A 23,691-nucleotide genomic window follows, 5' to 3' on the forward strand; every position below is an offset into this window, starting at 1 on the left:
TTATTCACCTTATACACCGGAAATCTCAGGGCGGTTCACAACATAAAAAACCAAACCAAAAGCAGTAACCCAATAAACCCCCCCCCCCCAAAAAAAAGCCATGTTCTAAAAGGGTGTTGGATGTAAATCAGATCAACCAAAGGCCTGGTTAAAAAGAAATGTTTTTGCCTCGTGCCTAAAGGTGTATAATGAAGGTGCCAGGTGAACTTCCCAGGGGAGAGCATTCCATAGACGGGGAGCCACTGCAGAAAAGGCCCGTTCTCATGTTGCCACCCTCCGGACCTCTCAAGGAGGAGGCACACAAAGAAGTGCCTCAGAAGGTGATCTCAGGGTCTGGGTAGGTTCGTATGGAAAGAGGCAGTCCTTGAGGTATTGCTGTCCTGAGCCGTTTAAGGCTTTATAGGTCAAAACCAGCACTTTGAATTGGGTCCAGAAACTAATTGGTAGCCAGTGCAGTCAGACCAGGATTGGTGTAATATGTTCAAACTGTCTTGCTCTGGTGAGCAACCTGGCCGCTGAATTCTGCACTAGCTGAAGTTTCTGAACCGTCTTCAGAGGCAGCCCTACGTATAACGCATTGCAGTAATCTAATCTTGAGGTTACCAGAGCATAAACAACAGTAGTTAGGCTATCCCCTGTGCAGATAGGGGCATAGCTGGGCCACCAGCCGAAGCTGATGGAAGGCACTCTGGGCCACTGAGACCACCTGAGTCTTGCACATAGAAGTGAACTTTTGATGTGTGCAGTCACTGCAGGCTACTCCTTTTGACTGGCTCACAAGTCTTCTGTAAGTTACTGGGCGCAGCTATGCTCGTTCTGCAACTTTCGATTAATTCATATTATGGATCTTGCCCTATTAAAAATCTGTTGCTGATCGTCAAGATGTTTCTTACATGCACCAGCATTTCTTAAACTAGAACAATCACCAATGCTTTATTTACAATATAAAGAAACACAAAAGCAATTGTGTGGAAATGCTGTTTTTGAGACTGAATGTTCTATCTATTCACAGTGCTTCTGAATTTGGTTACAGTTTGCAAGTAAAAACTTGGAAATGAGCTTCAGATTTCCGTTTAGCAAAGAGCAGCAACCCATTGGGAGGGTTCCTCCTCCCCTTCTTGTTTCTAGAGACCCAAAAAGTTAAGGAATGAAGTTTTGAAAGGTGATCGGATCGAAAGTGTTAAATCCTGCCCAATAGGATGGACAGTATAGATTAACAAAGGGAAAAGAGTGCAACGATTGGAATATTTTATTAATCCTGAAGGCTTCGAAGTACGTCGCTGGCAGCTTAACACTGTTCGGGGAAAGGCTGCAATGAGCAAATACGGTACTTCGAGGGGAACGACCGTTCCTGCCTCTCCCCTTCCAAGGTTTGCACAACTTCCCATCATGCCTCGGGGTCCCAAGTAGTTTCAGCCATGGCAGGAGGACGCGATAGGGTGGGATATTTGCTGAAGCAATTGCAACGGGCATCGTAAGTGTTTTGCGCCTTCCCCTGTTCCTCGCTTTGTTGATACTCAGCGTGACAGCGCCTAATAAAGCCATCTTGCTTCCCTCAAAGTTGCAATCAGCCTTACAAAAGCATAACGAGGGTTTGAGGAATCTGCAGGTTCTAAAGCCGTTGGAACGGGTGAATTTTAAGAAACATGCCCCACCTTACATTTGGAAGTTGTCCCCGTGGCCATTTCTGTTTTCCTTTTTGCAGTGTGAAAGGGAGAGCTGAAAGCTAGAGGTGCCCCCCCCCCCCCCCAATCTGCTTGTTTCAAAAGAGTACTTAGAGATGACCAAATTGGACTTTGGTGTTTACTGAAACTTTGTAGCAGCTTTGGATAGAAAAACGAAACAAAACTACAGACCTAGTAGGAGTTCATTATGAAAATATGTTATTGCCAGTTGGGCATACCATTGCTTCTGATGAGCTTTTCCTTGGAAGCAGATCCATAGGTTTATAATAGGAATTTTCTATTATACTAGCTTGAGCATATAAAATTCTGCATAATGTGGAGGAAATGGATAGTGTTACTTCCTCTCTCAAAAATGCAAAAGTTTGGGCTGTCCCATGAAAATGACTGGTAGCAGATTCAGGACAGATAAAAGAAAACACTTCCTTACAAAAATGATAAATGAATATTGCTGCCACAAACTGGAAATGCATACATATTAAGACCCCAACAAAATGTTTCCTGGGAGATGTTCTGAAAGACTTTAGGTAATAAAAAATATTTTTCATCCCATTCAATCACATTGAAATTTCAAAATACAGTATCTGTTTACAAAGTCCCCAAATAAATTTACTTATATAAGGACTCTTGTGCTCCCAAATCTGCATCCTCCTCCACATTCCTTCCTTCTCACACACCAGTTCCCTCTTCCCTTTCCTGGCTTCTATCACCATAACGGTAAAGGGACCCCTGACCATTAGGTCCAGTCGCAGACGACTCTGGGGTTGCCGCACTCATCTCGCTTTATTGGCCGAGGGAGCCAGCATACAGGTTCACCATAGTTCGCCTCTAAACCATCATGCACTATGAAGTGGCTTTGAAAATCATGATTTGGAATCATTTCTGGTTAGTGCTAAAAATAGTTTTGCCTAACTTTGAGATCTAGCAGATAATACCTAGACAAAGTAGAAAAGGCAAGAGGAAGTCTGTTCTGTTCCTAGTTTTCTGAAACATGATTTAGAGAATAGCCAAAGTGATGTTTGAATGGAGCAAGGTTGTTGCTGAAGATGAATAAAACTAAAGCAAAAAAAGATCATAGCTTAGTGATAGAGCACAATGTTTTGCATGAAAATGGCCCCATATTCAGTCTCCTGGAATCTCCTGAGACTATGGAGCGCCTCTGCCAGTCAGAGTAGGCAGTCTGGGCAAGATGCAGAAATAGGGTTGCCTGATATGAGATAGCTTCCTTTGCTCCTATCAATAGGATACACACTTCCTTCCACTGAGTAAACTGGCATAGCATCAGGCTGCAGTGCTGACTCCCTATCATATTTGCTAGAGTATAGCTTATGCTGAACACAGGTGAACTTGTTTTTAAGTAAATATGTATACGGTCAGACCAAATCATAAGGACTATTTTACTTGGGCATAAATTCCACATGAACCCTAATGATGGTTAGGACTAAAATAACAGTGAAACCTATTCTGAGTCTCGGAGTAGGGTGCTCAGAAGGAATCCACGATATATACAACAATTTATTGATTCTGTGTTAATTGGACGAGACAAGAAGTAAAATAGAAATGTTGTTCTGAACAAAGAAGCATTTCCATTCATGGGCTTTAGAAATAACAAGAGGTGGAGAATCTTACTTTACAGTTGACATTCCTAAATGGGCATGCTCTATGTATAGGTTTAAGTTTTCTTCAAATTATATTGGAGCTTTGTACAAACATTTGTAAACAGGTTTAACGGGTGAGCATTCCAGTAAGAAAAAGTATCACCACTTTGAGACACTAGATGGCAGGATACATTTGCAAGAGAAACAGTGCAATATTAACAAATTCATTATATTAATACATTACCGGTAGTTACTTATATGATGCACACACTGTGCACTCATGCACACATGGGTTGCACATATCTTATTTTTCTGTGCATGTCGATCCACACATGGGCACTTTCAATTCAACTTTGATCTCTGTATCTGAAGAAGTGTGCATGCACACGAAAGCTCATACCAAGAACAAACTCAGTTGGTCTCTAAGGTGCTACTGGAAAGAATTTTCTATTTTGTTTTGATCTCTGTGTTTTCCATTTACACTGGTGGGTTGTGCTTGATGGGATGGGATGTACTCACACTGTGTCTTATCCCCTCCCCATAGAACTTCCACACCCTCATTGAGTTCCAGAAACCTTTGGGCATTTGTTTACTTGTGTAGTTCTGGGGTTTGTTTTAGATGCAAGTTTTCTGATATACCAGACTTGTACAAAACAATGGTTTAAAAAATATATGAAGTGCACCAGCATCCCACTAAGGAATGCTTTGGCACTGGAGATAGGGGGTGTGATGCTAGATGGCATCCGGCAAAATGTCATGACACAGTTAAAAAGAAACCCCACACAATGTGCTTCAATGCATCCACAATCGGGTAACATGCAATTTTTTCTTGGACTTTTTTGTACTTACTGCATTATTCACAGATAATGAAATTCAGAAACATCGGGATAAAATGTGTGAAAAGTGTATGCTCCCACTTGGTTAAACACACACACACAAGATGCATCCATCCACTTTGAACTGCCATGTGTACACAGTCGATGCTGATGAACGCCTTACTTCTCCAGTGCTTTGTTACACAAATAATTTTACCTTTTTCCTTTCATTAGATGTATGTGTCCTGCCCATTCCCACACATATACTCAAGGTAAGGCTGTTGTTATTTTGTTTCTTTATGTCATTTATTCCAGTTCCCACTAAACAGTCATTAGGACGCAAACTAGATCAACAATACCTCTCAAGAGAAAGCTAGTTTAGTGACAGCATCTCCTCACACTGTGTCAGGGGCTGCTTCTGAAGCTCACAGTGTTTTGGGGAGTAGCTTCTCCAGGAACTCATGAGTCTTGTTAGATAGAGACGATCTCTTGTTCCAGGCACTCATCTCCTTTAAAATTCTTCACCATTCAAGGAAACTCTCATTGCACACCCTTGTAGCAGGAAACCAGTGCCCACTTCCCCATGGGGGGGCGGGAATTGCTGCATTTTCATAACAACAGATTATAGGTAGGGCAAAAGTGCCGACCCCAGGCACCCGGGTGGCTATCCCACGCCTGGGAGGGCACCCTCCGTGCCAACCCCCCTCGGGAGCGCACCTGCCCTGGGCAGCACGGGCATATGCTCTGCCGCTGTCCCCCCCCCCCCCGTCCAATGCCGCAGATACTGAGCTTACATTAGCACACACAAAAAAGCCATTACCTTACTGTAGCCTTACTCAATTGCACATACTGCTCTCATTGGAAATCTGTTGCACAAATATAGATGTACCTAGCAAGACCCCATGGGCTAGCCATGTCCCCCACTGATGATCCATGCAGTTGTCACCACATCACCCTTTCCCACCTGTATTTGGCCAGCATGTGAAAGGGCCAGAGTTCCCTTTGCCTGGAGAAGCTCCATGTGTGTACTGGTGTACCTGTGTAGAGCTTCTTCACACATAGTGTGCAGACTGCAACACATGGGTGCAGCGCATGTCAGCAGCAGGAACAGGGCTGGCGCATTGGCCCTGCTGCTCCTCCTTACATGTTCCTTCAGCATGGGGGGACACTGCCTTCAACACACACCGTTTATGTCCCCCCTGCCCGCACTGTACATTTAATGCAGTATCCAATCATTTTAAACAGCCATGGCTTCCCACAAAGAATCCCTCTTTCATGGAAACTCTGGGAATTGTAGCTCTCTGAGGGGAATAGGGGCCTCCTAACAACTCTGAGCACCATTAGCAATTTACAGTTCCCAGGATTCTTTGAGGAAGCCACAATTGTTCAAACGGGTATGATACTGCTTTAAAAGTACAATGTAGATGGGACCTGGGTCTTAGATGAGCTAGAATTTAGTAGTCTCAGAGCACCCAATCCCACAGCAATGGCGAAGTGTAAGGAGGTGTGGCCTTGATAAGTGCACAAATGGGAGATCATTAGGAGCTGTATGTGAATTGCTCTGAGTTTTCTAAGGATGAACAGGACATATCCCATCAACTAACACTTGTTTGAGATTTGTGCTGTGGAATTAAGCAGAACTGAACATGATTTACAAAGTAAACATTGCAGGTTATGGAAGAATCTACATGTATGTTGCTATTCTGTTGCCTTGTTGTTTTTGTTGCCATTAAGTATGCCACTTGGAATATTTTAATAGAAAAGCAGCTTATAATTTTTTAAAGTGCAAAATTATAAACATTCTTCAACAGCGGTGAGATTGTAAAGGAGTGACTTTACTGTGACTCCTCCTAAAGAAACGTTCTATGCTTCATGAGTATATCTAGTCCAAGGGAAACAATATAGTTTTCCAAGCTCAGTAAAGCCTTTAACGAAAGCTTTGCTCTGCCAAATAATAAAGCAGCAGGAGATCTATCATACCATCAAAACAAAATAGTGTAAGTGGCTTGGACATGTCTTCGGGATGTCAAATTAATTACGAAAACGACAACAGACTCAGACATTAGGGGAAATCAACCATGAACAGGGCTGGTGAGAGATGGTAGGGAAAGTAGCCAAGGGTAGCAGACTTAAGCATGAATAGGGAGCACAAAAAGGATTTTTAATATATTTATGGGTTTAATTATTTGGGTCACCACTCCAGTGCACCCCAAAGTATCTGTAGGCTCATTATCATTGCTTCACTCATTGGCCATGAATTCAAACACTAAATATTTAATTCGGCTACCAGACAGAAGGAGTGGTTTGTTCTTTGACTGGGGTAAGAAGGGCAAGATTTGACTTTTTGTATGTGGTGGGGGTTCTCCATCTTTCTGTGTCTCTCTGCCTCTCCTTGCATATCCCACTGTGGAAGAAGCTAGTGACTGTGTAGTTGTTTTTCCCCTATGAAATTTGAAAGGATAGTTCTGAGCAGAAATTGAAAGATTAAAGTGAAAGTTTAGAATGTCTATGCAAGAGACATTGTAAGAACTCCCAGCAACAATGGCTGTGCTGCTCCCACAGAATGAGATTCACAAAGGTGAGATGATACTTTTTATTGGACCAGCAGGCCTCTGAAATCCTGGAAGAAAGTTTCTAAACTATGCATCCTTCATCAGACAGGTGTTACTAGCAAAAAACAAAGCAAAGCTTGTAAGAGATATGATCTGCTTTTAATAACAAGGACAAGCTGGAAGGTTTCGAGGAGAGACTGCATTAACTGGATTGCAGAGAATTTTGTCTTTCTGGAGACTTGCTTTTTCTTACAGATTTCACCAGTTTGTGAAGTAGTAATATCCTTTGCCCATCTTTCCTCCCTTTGTTTGAGCTCAGTTTCTTTTTAATAATAATAAAAAATAACATTAAATTTTGTGAGACATGGACAGATGTTACTTGCAAGGTTCAGGAATACAGCTTCCAAACTGCTAAGATCAAGCAAAAGGCATATTATTGGTATGATCTGATCAGTGGCGAAGCTGCATGCTCTGGTACTGGGGGCAGAGAGCAGGCGGGGGCATGGCTGGCGTGTGTCCCGGGGGGCATGGCACTGCCTGCGGGGGTGTGGCGCCTGGCGCGGTGGGGGCTTGCGTGATGTGTGTTGGGGCAGCCGCGATGGTACCCCCCTCCCCGATGGTGCTGGGGGCAGTGCGCTTCCCCTGCCCCTCCCTTCCTCTGCCATTGGATTTGATACCTGGAAACACCTTGCCGTCATCTTCTTTTTAAAAATTCAGAACTGCCAGATGGATTCCAGTTGAAAATGTTTATGAAGGACAGATTTATACATGGCAGCTGGCTGCATGTAATCACCTCAGGAACATGTGGGGCTGTGCCTGGCTCGTGGCCAAGCTGTGCTCATATGGAGGTGCCATTTGTGTGAAGTGAGGCCTCTGTGTGGGTGCTATATATGTGGCTGCCACTGTTTTCATGTCAGTAATGTCAGGTTTTGAAGAGAGCAAGTAAATCTTAATGGTGAACACTAAAAAAGAAAAATCTCAAAGATGACACATTAACATCTTGGTGTTCATAATTCAAAAGAAAAATATATACAGTATCCATTTAATAGGAGCTTTTTAAAAACATAAGCAAAGGTGTGTCTTCCTGTGCTGTGCCTGGGCTTGTTAACTTTGGTGTATAATTTCTTTTCCAGGTATTGAACATGCTGCTACAGGGAAAACAGACTATGCTTTTGAGGTAAACTTAATTAAGTTTGACAACTATATTTGAAACAATACAGTGGTACCTTGGTTCTCGAACTTAATCCGTTCCAGGAGTCCATTTGACTCCCGAAACCATTTAGAAACCAAGGCACGGCTTCCGATTGGCTGCAGGAGCTTCCTGCTCTCAAGCGGAAGCCACGTTGGACGCTCGGCTTCCAAAAAACGTTCTCAAACCAGAACACTTACTTCTGGGTTTGTGGCGTTCAGGAGCCGATATGTTCGACAACTGGGCCGTTCAAGAACCAAGGTGCCACTGTATTGTGCTCACTTTAAACCCACCATTTCTTGAATAGATAATACAAATTGGTTATTTGAAAATATGAGTTTTGTAGGCTCCATACAACCTCTTTTCTGAAATGTATTATTTCTTGGCTTTTACAGATGGCTGTTTCCAGTATCCGATATGGAGAAGGAGTTACTAAAGAACTGGGCATGGTAAGTTATTAATTACATATTATCACTAGGACTGTTATTTGATTTTTTAATTAAAAAATAGCATTATAAATAATTGTGCGTTTTAGCCACATTAGAGAAAATATGCTTCTGAATCCTAAAGTTTGCTGCATCTACAAGGTGGAGCTTAAGACAGGGGCCAACCTCTGCATTATTGCAACCAAGAAGTTAAGGGTGGTGGGCAGATACATTACTGCAAATGTTAATGGCTATATGTTGTCTCTCTAATGAATCATCTTCATATGGAGATTAAATTAATTGCCATCATATAAAAATGACTCTTCTTTTCCAGTGAATGGGAAGCTGTCTTGAGCACCATTTGGTGGAAAGGTAGGGGTATAAATTTTACAAATAAATGACAGCAATCCACCCAAGGAATCAAATTTACACAAATAAATCAAATTTACTGTCTATTACAATCTCATGTTCTGGAAAAGATTGGGGGGAGGACGGACTCACAGTGACCAGTCAGATAACTAGTAGGATATGTAGAATTTTATGTTGGAAGGTTTCTTTTGCTTTGGGATTGGGTTTTTTGTTTGTTTGTTTCCTTTTTCTTTTCTTTGGGTTTGACTACTTTTTCCTCACTGTAGGACCTGCAGAATTTGGGTGTTAAAAAAGTCTGTGTGATGACCGATAAGAACCTTTGTCATCTCCCTCCCATGCAAGCAGTCTTGGATTCTCTGACAAAAAATGGTATAAATTTCCAAATATACGACAATGTAAGGGTGGAGCCAACAGACCAGAGGTACTACTTTTCTCCTACATTTGTGCAACCTGCCCTTTTCTACTTTGCATCTAAGTTTCTGCAAAAAAGAGAGTTTGAGATCAGAACTTAGCAACTCCTGGGCTTCTACAACTGTGTAACCAAGATGTTAAAACATGGAGGACAGATGTTTACATTGTTCCATGACCTTAAATAACTTTACCTATTTTTTATTTCACAAGTAATCTTACAACACCGCATAGAAATCTATACATGTGGAAATATTGCTTTCCCCCTACTTCAGCTTTCCTGTACACTGGGTTCCCAATGCCCTCTTTATTAGAGGCTCTTAAAACTGCTGTTCAGGAGAAGAAAAAATGGTTTTCATGCATGCACACTAATGCATGTGCAATGGATGGTTTGTTTATGCTGGGATCTTTTGTGGTTTTAACTACGTTATGACCCTCTTTGAGCTGTTGGGTAGAGCATGGTAAAATGAACCAAATGTTCCTTTCTTTTTAAGTTTCATGGATGCCATCAAGTTTGCTAAAAAGGGCGAGTTTGATTCCTATGTTGCCTTAGGAGGAGGTTCAGTCATAGACACTTGCAAAGCTGCTGATCTCTATGCGTCCAGTCCAGAATCGGACTTCTTAGATTATGTCAATGCTCCCATTGGAAAAGGCAAGCCTGTCAAAGTTGCTCTCAAGCCACTGATTGCAGGTAAGGAAAGTTGGCATGATTGGGTATGAATGTGAGGTGATTGAGCTTGTCTGATGGTTTTGGTTCTTCGGTTCTCATTGCAAGGCAGGTTTAGCCCTGTTAATTGAAAGACTTTCTGTTGGAACTTACAATAAGATGCTCTGAGCCCTTTAGAGAAAGAACAGGGTAATAGCGTAAATAAATCACCTAGATTAAATAAATTCACATGGGACAATAGCACTGCCCTCTTGGCAGTGCTGCTGCTCTCTGTGGTGTGAAGAGTGGTATTATTATTTATTTATTAAATGTGTATACCCCACTTCTTCCAAAGATCATAACATAAAAATACAAAATGAGAACACAAAAGAAATAATGCAAAAAACAAGCCAATAACGCTCCTCCCACAAAATCATTAAAAAAGCAACAGAGAATGTTTAATCAACCAAAGGCCTGATTATAGAGAAACATTTTCACCAGGTACCTAATGTTTGTGCTAGACGAGCCTCCCTGTGGAGAGCATTCCACAAATGGGGAGCCATGCAGAACATGTCCAGTTCTCATGTTGCCACCCTCCAGACCTCTCATGGAAGGGTACAAGAAGAAGGGCCTCAGATGATGATTTCAAGGTAAAGAAAGCATATGGAGAAGGCGGTCCTTGAGGTATTAAACATTCCAGAGCCACTTAAAGCTTTATAGGTTAAAACCAGCACTTTGAATTGAGCCAGTGCAGTTGGGCCAGGATCCATGCAATATATTTAAACTGTCTTGTCCCAGTAAGCATCCTAGCTGCCAAATTCTGCACCAGCTGAAGTTTCCAAACCGTTTTCAGAGGCATATAACGTTTTGCAGTAATCTAACCTAGAGGTCACCTGAGCATTGATGACAGAAGTTAGGTTATCTCTGTCCAGATAAGGGCACAGCTGGGCCACCAGCCAAAACTGATGGAAGGCTGATGGAAAGATACCAAGTCTGATGGTATCAAAAGCTGCTGAGAGGTCAAGGAGAATGAACAGGGACACATTTCCCCTGTCTCTTTCCTGACAGAGGCCTTCATAAAGGGCAGCGAGGTGGGCGGTAAACCAGCAGAATCCCTAATTGCCCAATGCCAGCAATGGTAGCGTAGGAGAGCCTTCTCTGTGGTGGCCCTCAGATCGTGGAATGGCCTTCCCACCACCACACTCAGTTTATTACCACAGTGGTACTAAGCTACTAACATGAGTTTGACCAAACTGCGAGAGGCAGTGGAAGACAGGAGTGCCTGGCGTGCTCTGTCTGGTCTATGGGGTCACGAAGAGTCGGACACGACTAAACAACTGAACAACAACAACTGCTCTTTCCACCAGTTTCCCACCACCCTGAATCCTTCCTCAGAACGGTGCATGATGAACTAGCAGCAGTCCTTGGGGCCGGGGGTAGGGGGTAGGGGAAATGACTGCTATCGGACAGAATTTTAAGAGAAGAGCAGTATCTCTATTTTTTGTCCCCTCCATGAAAATCTCCCCATTTTGCTGCTTGGGAACTAAGTTTCTAAGTTGATTTACGAAGTTGGGCATGTGTGCACGCACACACTAATAAATTTAATTTGTTCTTTTCCAAAGTTCCTACAACTGCTGGGACTGGAAGTGAAACCACTGGGGTTGCTATTTTTGATTATAAAGAACTAAAAGTAAAAACTGGTAAGAATTGTATGTGTTTGCATCTGTTACCATGGTTCTTTTTTTCAATATCATGGCTTGGTACAGCGCCAGAGTTTACAGTATCCAAGAAGGTTTCCCCCCAGTTGAGTAGTATTTTCTAACGTATTATAACATACATGATGTGGAAAGCTGCAGCTAAAGTCATAGCGGGCCAAGAGATGACAATACATTTGTAGAAAATCTTGTGTGACCCCGCTAAGCAGCCCTGCTTCTCTCAACCCATCAAGTGGTGGTGGGAAGGGAAGAAGCAACACAAGCAATGCAAGCAAAAGCAACAAAGCAGAGAAGTCACTTCCTACCGTCACTTGCAGACTGCAGCCATGTGCCTCCCGCCCCCTTCAGTGGTGGGGAGGGAAGATAAAACTACTTTGCTCCAGAAAGCAGCAGACATGAAGCTATGACAACATCCCAAGTTGGAACCCTATGCTAGGAATTTTGACAGGTGGACAAGACAACTCACCTGTCAATCATGTGGTGTCATAATGACATTGTGTGATTGACAGGTGGGCAGGCCCCACAGGTCAGTCAGTTGTTTGCACCTCCCTTTTCAATCAAAGGATCTTCAAGGTAGCTGACAATAATTCCATTAATGCCAAAATCAAACCCACACACTGGCTGGTGGTAAGAGACCAGAGTATGCTTGCTTCCCTTCAGCTCAGTACAGTGGTACCTCGGGTTAAGAACTTAATTCGTTCCGGAGGTCCGTTCTTAACCTGAAACTGTTCTTAACTTGAGGTACCACTTTAGCTAATGGGGCCTCCCGCTGCTGCCGCTGTGCCACCACTGCATGATTTCTGTTCTCATCCTGAAGCAAATTCTTAACCTGAGGTACTATTTCTGGTTTAGCAGAGTCTGTAACCTGAAGCATCTGTAACCTGAAGCGTCAGTAACCCGAGGTACCACTGTAGTCCCAGGACTACTGGCAGCTGGAACAGAGCATTCTTTCTGGCAGAGAGAGGGGAAGCAAGCTCCCAGAAGCTGCTCCTTACACTACTGAATGCATAGGACTGGGTTGGTCACCCCTTTGCTGTAATGTTCTTCTGGAACAGCTACCTTCCAGTGGCCCAGCTCTCTTGGCTAATGGCAGGGGCCAAAGTGTGCTTATCTGCATAGCTACTTAAGATACCACTGTTTGCTTTTACAGGGCAAAGGCCCTTAATAAGAATTCAGCCTAGGGCTTGCCGATCAGAAGGTCGGCAGTTCGAATCCCCGCATCGGGGTGAGTTTCTGTTGCTCGGTCCCAGCTCCTGCCCACCTAGCATTTCGAAAGCACGTCAAAGTGCAAATAGATAAATAGGTACCGCTCCAGTGGGAAGGTAAACGGTGTTTCCGTGTGCTGCTCTGGTTCACCAGAAGTGGCTTAATTATGCTGCCCACATGACCCGGAAGCTGTACACCAGCTCCCTCGGCCAGTAACGCGAGATGAGCGCCGCAACCCCAGAGTCGGACACGACTGGACCTAATGGTCAGGGGTCCCTTTACCTTTTTAATCTGTTAATAGAAGTATGTCCATCTGTGTTTAGTTCTCCCCTTTCCCCCTGTTTCTGTGGCAGTTACAACACTTCATATGGTCAGTGTTTTAAAATAAATGTTAATATTGTTTCAAAATAGTTTGAGAAAGTCCTTTTTTCAATATATCCATTTAATGTAATTTTCATGTTTAGGCATTGCTTCTAGAGCTATTAAGCCTTTCTTGGGCCTAATTGACCCTTTGCATACTCTCCATATGCCCAAACATGTGACAGCTAATGGTGGATTTGACGTGCTTTGGTAAGTATGTATTACAAGTAGTTTAGATATTTTTATTATTTTGAAGACATTTTTATGTTTCTTGGGTGTGGGTATATGTTAATGACTTTTTTTTAAAAGCATTTAAGAGGAAGGGGGGGAAAGTCTGACTTAACGTTTCAGTTGTCAGCTGAATTCCTTGGGGTTTGCTTTTCTCTGATTTCCTTGTCCTTTTCGCCCTCTGGACATTGCCAGGCTACAAACCTTAAACTGGGGATTTGGGATATAAGAATCAAGTTAGAATAATCAGGAACAGTCACTCACTTCTAGTTTTTCAATGGTAGTGATTTGCAAATGCTAATGGGACAAGCCACATCAGTTCAGATTGTTCTGTTTCCCCCTCCAATTCCCCCACCAACCTGCCAGCCATGCACTTGAATCCTATACTGCTCTTCCCTACAATCAGCGCAGTCCTTGTCCTTCAAACCCAATGAACCGCCCAGCGTATCAAGGAAGCAACCCTATCAGTGATATCTGGGCCATCCATGCATTACGGATCGTTGCTAAATATTTAAAGAGGTAAGAGTTTTATTTTATTAGGGTGTCTATAATTTTCTTTACTGAGCCCTGCAATGGATTGTTTGGAGGTAGAGAATTGTGGCAGAGAGAATTGGGTTGTGTCTAATAACAGGGTTTTGCTTCCCAGGGCAAATTTTAGAAAGAGCATGTCAAGATTAGTTAAGGAACTCAGACATATCTCATACAAAATTGCATAACTGAGGTCCCAGTCATTAAAAAAAAAAGGATGTAAACTTCTTCATGGCACGAAGCAACTAATTTGAGACAAATGCAATGGGAATCATGTGCTAGAAGTCTCTTCTGACACATGCTGTGATCATTACTGATAGATACTTAATGAGTTCCACTGACTTTGAAAAAGGGGTTTTCTCCTACAACACTTGATTTTGAGCACTGTCTTTCATGTGAGAAACTGCTTTTTACAAGGTCAGATCATTTGTTCCATCACCTGATACCTGGTTGTTTAGAAATAGGTGTTAGGAATTGATCCTGGAACGTTCTGCATGCAAACATGTTTTCTACCACTGAACAAAAGTCCTTTCCCCAACCAAGTAGGGTTTTTGCCTATGAAACCAATGCCACAATAAACCAGTTGACCTCATAGCCTTCTACAGTGCAATTTGCCTTTTGAATAACAGACTTGCGTTCCACACAGAGCCATCAGAGACCCAGAAGATAAAGAAGCAAGGGCCAACATGCACCTGGCAAGTGCTTCTGCCGGCATTGGCTTTGGAAATGCTGGGGTACATCTTTGGTGAGTTGAGAACAATTTTTATTTGTTGTTGTTCAGTCGTTCAGTCGTGTCCGACTCTTCGTGACCCCATGAACCAGAGTACGCCAGGCACGCCTATCCTTCACTGCCTCTCGCAGTTTGGCCAAACTCATGTTAGTAGCTTCAAGAACACTGTCCAACCATCTCATCCTCTGTCGTCCCCTTCTCCTTGTGCCCTCCATCTTTCCCAACATCAGGGCCTTTTCTAGGGATTCTTCTCTTCTCATGAGGTGGCCAAAGTACTGGAGCCTCAACTTCAGGATCTGTCCTTCTAGTGAGTACTCAGGGCTGATTTCTTTGAGAATGGATAGGTTTGATCTTCTTGCAGTCCACGGGACTCTCAAGAGTCTCCTCCAGCACCATAATTCAAAAGCATCAATTCTACGGCGATCAGCCTTCTTTATGGTCCAGCTCTCACTTCCGTACATTACTACTGGGAAAACCATAGCTTTAACTATACGGACCTTTGTCGGCAAGGTGATGTCTTTGCTTTTTAAGATGCTGTCTAGGTTTGTCATTGCTTTTCTTCCAAGAAGCAGGCGTCTTCTGATTTCGTGACTGCTGTCACCATCTGCAGTGATCATGGAACCCAAGAAAGTGAAATCTCTCACTGCCTCCATTTCTTCCCCTTCTATTTGCCAGGAGGTGATGGGACCAGTGGCCATGATCTTAGTTTTTTTGATGTTGAGCTTCAGACCATATTTTGCGCTCTCTTCTTTCACCCTCATTAAAAGGTTCTTCAATTCTTCCTCACTTTCTGCCATCAAGGTAGTATCATCAGCATATCTGAGGTTGTTGATATTTTTTCCGGCAATCTTAATTCCGGTTGGGGATTCATCCAGTCCAGCCTTTCGCATGATGTATTCTGCATATAAGTTAAATAAGCAGGGAGACAATATACAGCCTTGTCGTACTCCTTTCCCAATTTTGAACCAATCAGTTGTTCCATATCCAGTTCTAACTGTAGCTTCTTGTCCCACATAGAGATTTCTCAGGAGGCAAATGAGGTGATCCGGCACTCCCATTTCTTTAAGAGCTTGCCATAGTTTGCTGTGGTCGACACAGTCAAATGCTTTTGCATAATCAATGAAGCAGAAGTAGATGTTTTTCTGGAACTCTCTGGCTTTCTCCATAATCCAGCGCATGTTTGCAATTTGGTCTCTGGTTCCTCTGCCCCTTCGAAATCCAGCTTGCACTTCTGGGAGTTCTCGGTCCACATACTGCTTAAGCCTGCCTTGTAGAATTTTAAGCATAACCTTGCTAGCGTGTGAAATGAGTGCAATTGTGCGGTAGTTGGAGCATTCTTTGGCACTGCCCTTCTTTGGGATTGGAATGTAGACTGATCTCCAATCCTCTGGCCACTGCTGAGTTTTCCAAACTTGCTGGCATATTGAGTGCAGCACCTTAACAGCATCCTCTTTTAAAATTTTAAATAGTTCAGCTGGAATATCATCACTTCCACTGGCCTTGTTGTTAGCAAGGCTTTCTAAGGCCCATTTGACTTCACTCTCCAGGATGTCTGGCTCAAGGTCAGCAACCACATTTCCTGGGGTGTATGAGACCTCCATATCTTTCTGGTATAATTCCTCTGTGTATTCTTGCCACCTCTTCTTGATGTCTTCTGCTTCTGTTAGGTCCTTTCCACTTTTGTCCTTAATTGTGGTAATCTTTGTACGAAATGTTCCTTTCATATCTCCAATTTTCTTGAATAAATCTCTGGTTTTTCCCATTCTGTTATTTTCCTCTATTTCTTTGCATTGCTCGTTTAGAAAGGCCCTCTTGTCTCTCCTTGCTATTCTTCCTTGCTAATTTTTATTGCCCTCACATAACTGTTGTCTTTTTTGTTCCATTAAATGCAATAAAATGTGAATGCATTGTCAATGGGGAGGGCATGGTCAGTGCTAGTTACAGTGTTGTGTCCAATGTGGCCCTTCCATTGTCAAGCAAAAGTGCTTAAAACTGGGCTTTAGCAGTTTAAAATATGCTTAAATGTATAATGCTCTATCTATCTATCTATCTATCTAATTCATTCATTCATTCATTCATTCATTCATTAAATGTATATCCCATCCTTCCAAAGGAAGCCAGGGCAACTCTGTGCTCAAAGGTGAGCATTTTGAAAGGGTGAGGAAAGAGTACCTGCCTACATGTGGAAACATTTGAGGGCTGTATTTATCATCATCATCATTATAAAATTTATATACCACCCTATACCCGAGGGTCTCAGGGCAGTTCACAGAATAAAATCAAGATATAAAACCACAAAATACATAATAAAAATAAAAACAACAACCCAATAGCCCCCCCCCAAAAGTCACATTCTAAAAGGGCATAGGATGTAAATCAGATCAAACAAAGGCCTGGTTAAAAAGGAACATTTTTGCCTGGCGTCTAAAGGTGTATAATGAAGGCGCCAGGCAAACTTCCCTGGGGAGAGCTTTCCACAGATGGGGAACCACTGCAGAGAAGGCCCATTCTCGTGTTGCCACCCTCTGGACCTCTAAAGGAGGCGGCACACAAAGAAGGGATTCAGAAGATGATCTCAGAGTTAGGAATTGATCCTGGAACATTCTGAATGCAAACATGTTTTCTACCACTGGGTAGGTTCTTATTGAAAGAGGCGGTCCTTGAGGTATTGCGGTCCTGTGCACCTCAATGAATGTGCGCATAGGATCTTAGACTTTTGTTGGATTCTATTGCCATATAATGTTTCCATACGTAAGCACTCACAGGATCCCTGTAAAAAGCCAGCCCATAAGTACAGAAGACTACATCAGCAGATGCTAATAGATAATCAAAAGAGCTTAATGAAAAAGAGTTGATTACGCTGCATTGGTGAGGGAAGGATCATTAATTTTGTTAAAGTGTCTGACCCCATCCCCAACCATATACTTTAATTGAAATAAATAATGTACCATTTATTTATTATTTTGCGTCTTCAGACCCAAAAACCTCCCCTTAAAGAATTCACACATGACTCAAATATTTGGTTTGGTTTTTGGCAAAATTTAGGCCACAACTTTATTGATTACAGCAAGTGAGTGGTTGCATAGGCTCTGGTTCGGCTAGCTCCCTGCCATGCAGGTAGCGCTGACCCAGGGTTCCAGCATAGGTCAACCAAGGATGGACACCTGGATAAGTGGAAAACCGGGAGCAGGCTATCTCCACCACCCAAATGTCCCCCTCTCAGGCACGGGCACAACCCCCTCTCAGGGGTTGACCAAACCATCGAGTCCCTGGATTCCTTTAACGGAATACACTTCACACAGGGATGGCGAGAGCGTTCTCCCATCCCTATCGCCTGAACCAGAGCCTATCCGCAACCTTACAAGTTGTGACAGTTTGCTACGTGGCAGGCGAAACCCAAATGGCAACAGCCAATCAGCCAAGTGGGAAAAATTCCTGCCATGCCCCTGTCCCAACAACAGGCGACACATGATGGCATAGCAAGGTCAAGCGCAACAGCCCTAAAAGTAGGGAGAGGTGGGCAGGTGTTCCGATGCACAAACCGAAAGAGGAAGCTCTAGGACACGTGCATTGGCATATATAGGTTCCTCGATACACTTAGACTGTGCCCCATTGGCCACATTGAACCCAGCATCGAGGGACCTTCCAATTGGGTGTTGTGGCTGACCAATCGAACCCACCCACAACACAGGGTGTCAGTTTCCAGGTCTCACAGCAATACGTGCCCTCTTTAAGGGAGGGCCCGATTTATTTAGAAGATTTATACCCCACCTTTTGGCTTAATAATTCAGTGGCCTGCAACTCTCTGCTCCTCCTCCAATCAATTATATTCAAAATACTGTAGAGTATTTTCTAGTTGCTTGTAGAGTTTATTTATGTTCCTACCTTTTCATACTAAAACAAAGGTTTTTCTTTTCCTCTAGCCATGGCATGTCTTACCCTATTTCTGGCTTGGTGAAGAATTACAAAGCAAAGGATTATAATGTGGACCACCCTTTAGTGGTAACTACTTAATGCGCTTGCTATTTAATTTGCCTGAAAATGATATTGCTGTTACTTTCAGCACTGAACTTTGAACAATATAGGTTGCCTCATTAATGCATGCTGTGCTTTTCTTTCCTGCAGCCGCATGGTCTTTCCGTTGTCCTCACGTCCCCAGCAGTGTTTACTTTCACAGCCCCTATGTGTCCAGAGCGTCACTTGGAGGCTGCACAGATAATGGGTATGATTCTGTTGATAAAATGTGAGAGTACATGCTTTCAAGGTTGATAGGCAAGATGTCATTCAGCCCTTCCAGGATCTGCACCTTTTTATGTCTAATGCAACCGACATGCAACATTATTTTGTTTGAGGGTTCTCAAACTGGTATGAGGAGCTTTTGTAGGGTTTTTTAAAGAACCAATGTCATCCCCTCCCCTCCCCTCCCCAATGTCGTGGTATTTCCCCCAGTGGATGGGCACAAGCTGCTCCTAGGTCTGGATCAGAAGCTGGGGTGAGGTTAAAGTGGGTTTGGGTGAAGAAGAGCACCAAATCCATCTTAAATGTACAAGCTGAATTTGCTGGTATACAATTGAATCTCACCCACAAAACAGCAACAGTTGGGAATTGGACTCAGTTAATGTGTCAGATTTACTGACAAGCAAAACAATTCAGGATTTCAAAACAAAATAAAAAAATAAAAAAATTCTTTCCAGTAGCACCTTAGAGACCAACTAAGTTTGTTGTTGGTATGAGCTTTCGTGTGCATGCACACTTCTTCAGATACACTGAAACAGAAGTCACCAGACCCTTATCTGAAGAAGTGTGCATGCACACGAAAGCTCAAACCAACAACAAACTTAGTTGGTCTCTAAGGTGCTACTGGAATGAATTTTTTATTTTTTATTTTGTTTTGACTATGGCAGACCAACACGGCTGCTTACCTGTAACAAGTCAGGATTTGTGTATTTAAAAAAAAGTAATTTGTTGATTTATCCCTTAAAAAAGAAGAAACAAGCACTGACTCAGGGTGCCTCCAGACAAGGGAATAGTACTATAGTGGGGTCATTGCCATTTTTTAAAAATCATGGGGTAAATTTGAATAAAATGGAGGTGTGGGGATATGGGCAATTTTATTCTAATTACCGGTATGTTGTGTGGACACCGAAATATTTACTTGCATGAGGAGCACCTGTTTTCCAATAAACACCTGTCTGGAAACAACCTCTGACTCATAAAGGTTAGCATGGACAGTTTTGATATCACAAACATCAATGTCTGTTTCCTGGATTCCACTGATTTAACTACAACGACATTCCTGTCCTATAGGTGTTTTGTGTTCATCAGAAGAATTAGTGAGAGCAAAGGGGCCCACAATCCTAACTTCAGTCTGCATGTGCATTTGGCTTTCCTCTCCAGAGATTAATCAGCTACATGCAGCAGGGTAGGAAAGTGATTCCTCTCTCCAGTGCAGCTTGTCTGGGCAGTCATAGGATCCTGCTGCTACAGCGAGAGTTGTTGTAAGAGCATCTGCCTTAAGCAATACTTAGTGAACACACGATAAAAATGCTAAGAGTGGCTGCACCTCTCATGGGTCACTCAAAGCCTTTGTATGTTTTCCACAATCTATTGCAGTGTTTTTCAACCTTTTTTGGGCAAAGGCACACTTGTTTCATGAAAAAAATCACGAGGCACACCACCATTAGAAAATGTTAAAAAAATTAACTCTGTGCCTATATTGACTATATATAAAGTAATTTTTCAATTTTTCCCACGGCACACCAGGCAACATCTCGCAGCACACTAGTGTGCCATGGATCAGTGGTTGAAAAACACTGATCTATTGCCACCTATCAGACTGATGGTAGTAAAAGCATAATGGGCAGAACTATTGTTTCTCAAGCCAGTTAACATGTTTTTGTTGTTGCCGTTCTCTTCCAGTTTAGATCTATATCATATTTTTAAACTCCTTTAAATGAGAAATAGTTTCATTCATTGTATTTCATTTCATTTTTAGAGAAATGACTGCTTTGTGTGTGCGTGCGCATTTAGTATATTCAGCTACTACTACAGCTGAGGGGTCCCTTTTTATTTCCTCAAAGTTCCTCTCTTTATTTTAGGTGCTGACATCAGCACTGCCAAAACCAAAGATGCGGGTCTTGTTTTGGCAGACACTCTCCGGGAATTCTTATTTGATCTGAACGTTGATGATGGCTTAACTGCTCTTGGCTATTCTAGTGCCGATATCCCTGCCTTAGTCAAAGGGACCCTTCCTCAGGTAAGACAGGTGGCAAAGACCATTTCTCCTAAAATAAAACTCTTACCTTTTTAATTTAAAAAAAAATCATTTATTTTTAAGATGTGAATATAACAGATGGAATATCCTTATTATTAATATCAGTAAGTGATGCTTATATCAGTCCTAACTTAAACATACAGTATACATTTGTATAGGTATCAAAACTGATACTTATAAGCCACACATTCAAACATATTGACAAATGTAGAAAGGGCAGTGAAATGTTCAGACCACTGGTGGATGTTGATCCTTCCATCCTTGCAATCTCAGTCACTCTGCAACCATAAGGGCTCAGAGGATTAAAACATTTACTTCTAAATGTTTTCCTTTCTCGACTTTGTTTCTCTGGCAGCAAACAAGTAACAATTGGATAAAATCTGTAATCCATTTTTCTTTATGCTGTGCAGAGCATTCGTAGTAGGAAGCAGAGACTTCTTTTTATATTGACTTTTCTCCACACATTATTTTGTACATTCTGTAAGAAGGAACCACTAATGATAAACAGATTTATCCTCAGAAACCAGCTGTGCCACTGCAACTATAGCTGATCCTCAAGCTGGTCTCTGATTAGCTTGGAGATTAGCTTGGAGAGGCATAAGATTTCATATATAGAATTGCTTCAAACCAGGAGTGGAGAAGCTCAGTCCTGTGAACCAAATCAGGCCTCCAGGACTCTCTCTCGGCAGTTTCCCCTTCATACCCATATGAAGCCATACCCATTAACAGCCCTGTTCCATTCTTTCCTTGGGTGCTTTTGCCTGGCTGGAATTTGTCTTTGGACTGTGATAATAATGCCTATACCTTGCCTGGATGGAAGATGAAAGAGTGTGTTTGTGTGTGTAGAAACTTCTGACTTACTTGTGGCTTGAATGCAGTCTACTGTATAAAGGTTTGAGTCTGTTGCTTCTCACACTTTTGCCTCTGGCCTTGACCACCACTGTTCTCCATGTTCTCCATGAAGGAATGTGTCTGTCAGACTGAAAAAGGATCTCCACCCTATCTTTTAAACTGCAGCAAGGCATATGCTCCAATAAATTACTAGGTTCTTAAATAACTTTCAGCCTTAATCATCAGTGTGTACTCAACTGTTGTTGCTTGCCAAAACCTTTACATAATTCAATTTATTTTTTGTTTTTGTTTTTTTAAGGAAAGAGTGACTAAATTATCTCCCCGTCCTCAGACTGAAGAAGAATTATCTGCCCTTTTTGAAGCTTCCATGAAACTGTATTAGATGTTCTTTTTTTTTAAAAAAAAGAATGCTTTCTTCAATTGCATCTAAACTTGCATGATGCAATTCAACTCATGACTGTCATATGAATGAGTGTAACTCCGTATTCTAAATTTGAGAAATCATGCTCATTTCTACATATATTTGCAATCCGAAATATTTCTGCTTCCTTTATTGGTCACTGGAACTAATCACTGATGGTTCTCCCTTGCCTTCCTAAGAACTGTACAGTAATTCACTTCCCAGCATGTCACATGAAGTGGTCCAGATATCATAGATACAAAAATAAAACTTTACAAGTTTGGAAAGTGCCGTCCTCTACAGCCAATTCACATTCAGAACTCCCTTTCATACAAAGGATGCTTTGTGTTTTTTATGGCTGCCTTGAACTCTTGGCTCAATGAGACTGCTACCCACCCATTCTGTGTAAGGACTCTTTTATGGCCAAGTACCGGATGTGGGTCCGTAAGTCAATTTATTGCTTGTAAAAGAGGTTGGGAGGAGGTGAAATGCTTTCTGCTTACCCCAGATCGGTGTATCACTCAGCTAATAGGCATGCAGATTTCAATGTCAATATATGTCCACACACTCTCAGAGAGCTATTGCGGCTCAGATTTTTCCATGGGCTCTTAGGTCGAAGGAGAGAAGGAAAAAGAAAGCATAATTGAATTGTTGGTGATTAATAAACACACACAACTGCCGCCACTACACTTCTTTTGCCTAAAAACACCCCTCAATTATTTAGGCAGCAGCTCGAGATGAGTTAGGGCATATATACACACTACAAGATTGAAGGGCTTTGCCACAAACTCCAAGAAATGTAATGAGGGCTCTCTAACTGTCTATGTTGAACATCCTCAGGAAACAAATGCCCAAAGCTCTTAAAGCCACAACAGCTGTAGCAATTTGATGCAGGTTTAAATTTGGGGTAATAGATCTTTCCTTAGTCAGTGTCGTAAGGCAGGATCACATGTGGAAGTACATATGTACAGTATGCACTATCCCTAACAAGTCATGAAAAACTGAGGGCCAGCAGCAAACCTGATTGCCATTGGCTAAATGTTAGCAGGAAGTTGCAAGAGCCAATTCTAGCTCTCTAATAAGTGTACCGTACCTTTATAGATCTGTGCACATAATTTTGCTAATGTATCTGTCCCATCCACTCATTACATTTTCACAGGAATGTCTTAAAAATGTACTCTGTGTGGAGCAGATTTCCAGCCAGTCTTACCCTTGTGTGAGAAGGGGCTTGTTTTGCTTTAAAGTCTCATCCACATGGAGCAGTGAGGACCCTCTGTTAGTCACCTCACTGACCTTTGAGCTGAATGTTGTGCTTTTAATGAGATACACAAACTTGAATGTTGGTCCCAGAGGCCTTAGGTTCACCACTTGGCATTCAGATGCTGATTTACAGCTGCAGCTAAAATGGGTAACACATCTTAAAGATTGATTGTCAGGGTCGCCAGTGTGCGGCTGGCCCCTTTCCATTGTTGTGTCGCTTGCTTCTCGGCCCTCGGAGGGCACCAGCCATTGTCTGACATAGTTGGTGTTGCTGTGGACACAGCTTAGAATCTTACTCCTGCACTGCGTATATATCTTCGTTCTTCAGAGAAAGAACTGCTACAATACAAAACTGAGATTGGAAATCATGGCTGCTTCTCTCTCTCTCTCGGCACAAAAGCAGGGGAAATAAGGGAGATTTTCAGTCATTTAATTAAAAAGAAACACAAAACTT

At 42.4% G+C, this 23,691-nt stretch overlaps 1 protein-coding gene and 1 long non-coding RNA gene across 4 annotated transcripts; one reads left to right on the forward strand and one right to left on the reverse strand.

The window, feature by feature from the left end:
* The first annotated feature begins 1,361 nt into the window (after nt 1–1,361).
* Nucleotides 1,362–22,109, forward strand: ADHFE1 (alcohol dehydrogenase iron containing 1). Of its 3 annotated transcripts, none has more exons than XM_033155326.1 (14): nt 1,362–1,474; nt 4,330–4,367; nt 7,781–7,824; nt 8,232–8,285; nt 8,897–9,051; nt 9,533–9,729; nt 11,307–11,384; nt 13,070–13,175; nt 13,560–13,712; nt 14,368–14,466; nt 18,375–18,453; nt 18,577–18,694; nt 20,550–20,707; nt 21,876–22,109. In XM_033155326.1, the coding sequence occupies exons 1-14, from the start codon at nt 1,419–1,421 to the stop codon at nt 21,957–21,959; spliced, it is 1,419 nt and encodes a 472-aa protein (XP_033011217.1). In that variant the 5' UTR covers nt 1,362–1,418; the 3' UTR covers nt 21,960–22,109. The 3 variants fall into 3 exon arrangements, with proteins under 3 accessions (XP_033011217.1, XP_033011218.1, XP_033011219.1); XM_033155327.1 differs by having other exon boundaries at nt 1,363–1,474; nt 18,577–18,673; XM_033155328.1 differs by lacking the exon at nt 4,330–4,367 and having other exon boundaries at nt 1,412–1,474.
* On the reverse strand, nt 18,447–22,568 carry LOC117050036. The gene is made up of 2 exons (XR_004427046.1): nt 22,481–22,568; nt 18,447–18,681 (listed from the first exon to the last, which is right to left on the reverse strand). It is a non-coding gene; the product is annotated as an uncharacterized LOC117050036 (long non-coding RNA).
* Between the last annotated feature and the right edge of the window lie 1,123 nt (nt 22,569–23,691).

Source organism: Lacerta agilis, chromosome 7 (genome assembly GCF_009819535.1).
Source record: "Lacerta agilis isolate rLacAgi1 chromosome 7, rLacAgi1.pri, whole genome shotgun sequence".
In the NCBI taxonomy this organism is placed as follows: domain Eukaryota; kingdom Metazoa; phylum Chordata; class Lepidosauria; order Squamata; family Lacertidae; genus Lacerta; species Lacerta agilis.

Coding starts and splice junctions, on each gene's coding strand:
- ADHFE1 (XM_033155326.1), top strand. CDS start 1,419: ATGGCAGGAGGACGCGATAGGGTGGGATATTTGCTGAAGCAATTGCAA. Junction 8,286..8,896: donor TTACTAAAGAACTGGGCATG/GTAAGTTATTAA, acceptor TCCTCACTGTAG/GACCTGCAGAATTTGGGTGT. Junction 20,708..21,875: donor TCAAAGGGACCCTTCCTCAG/GTAAGACAGGTG, acceptor TGTTTTTTTAAG/GAAAGAGTGACTAAATTATC.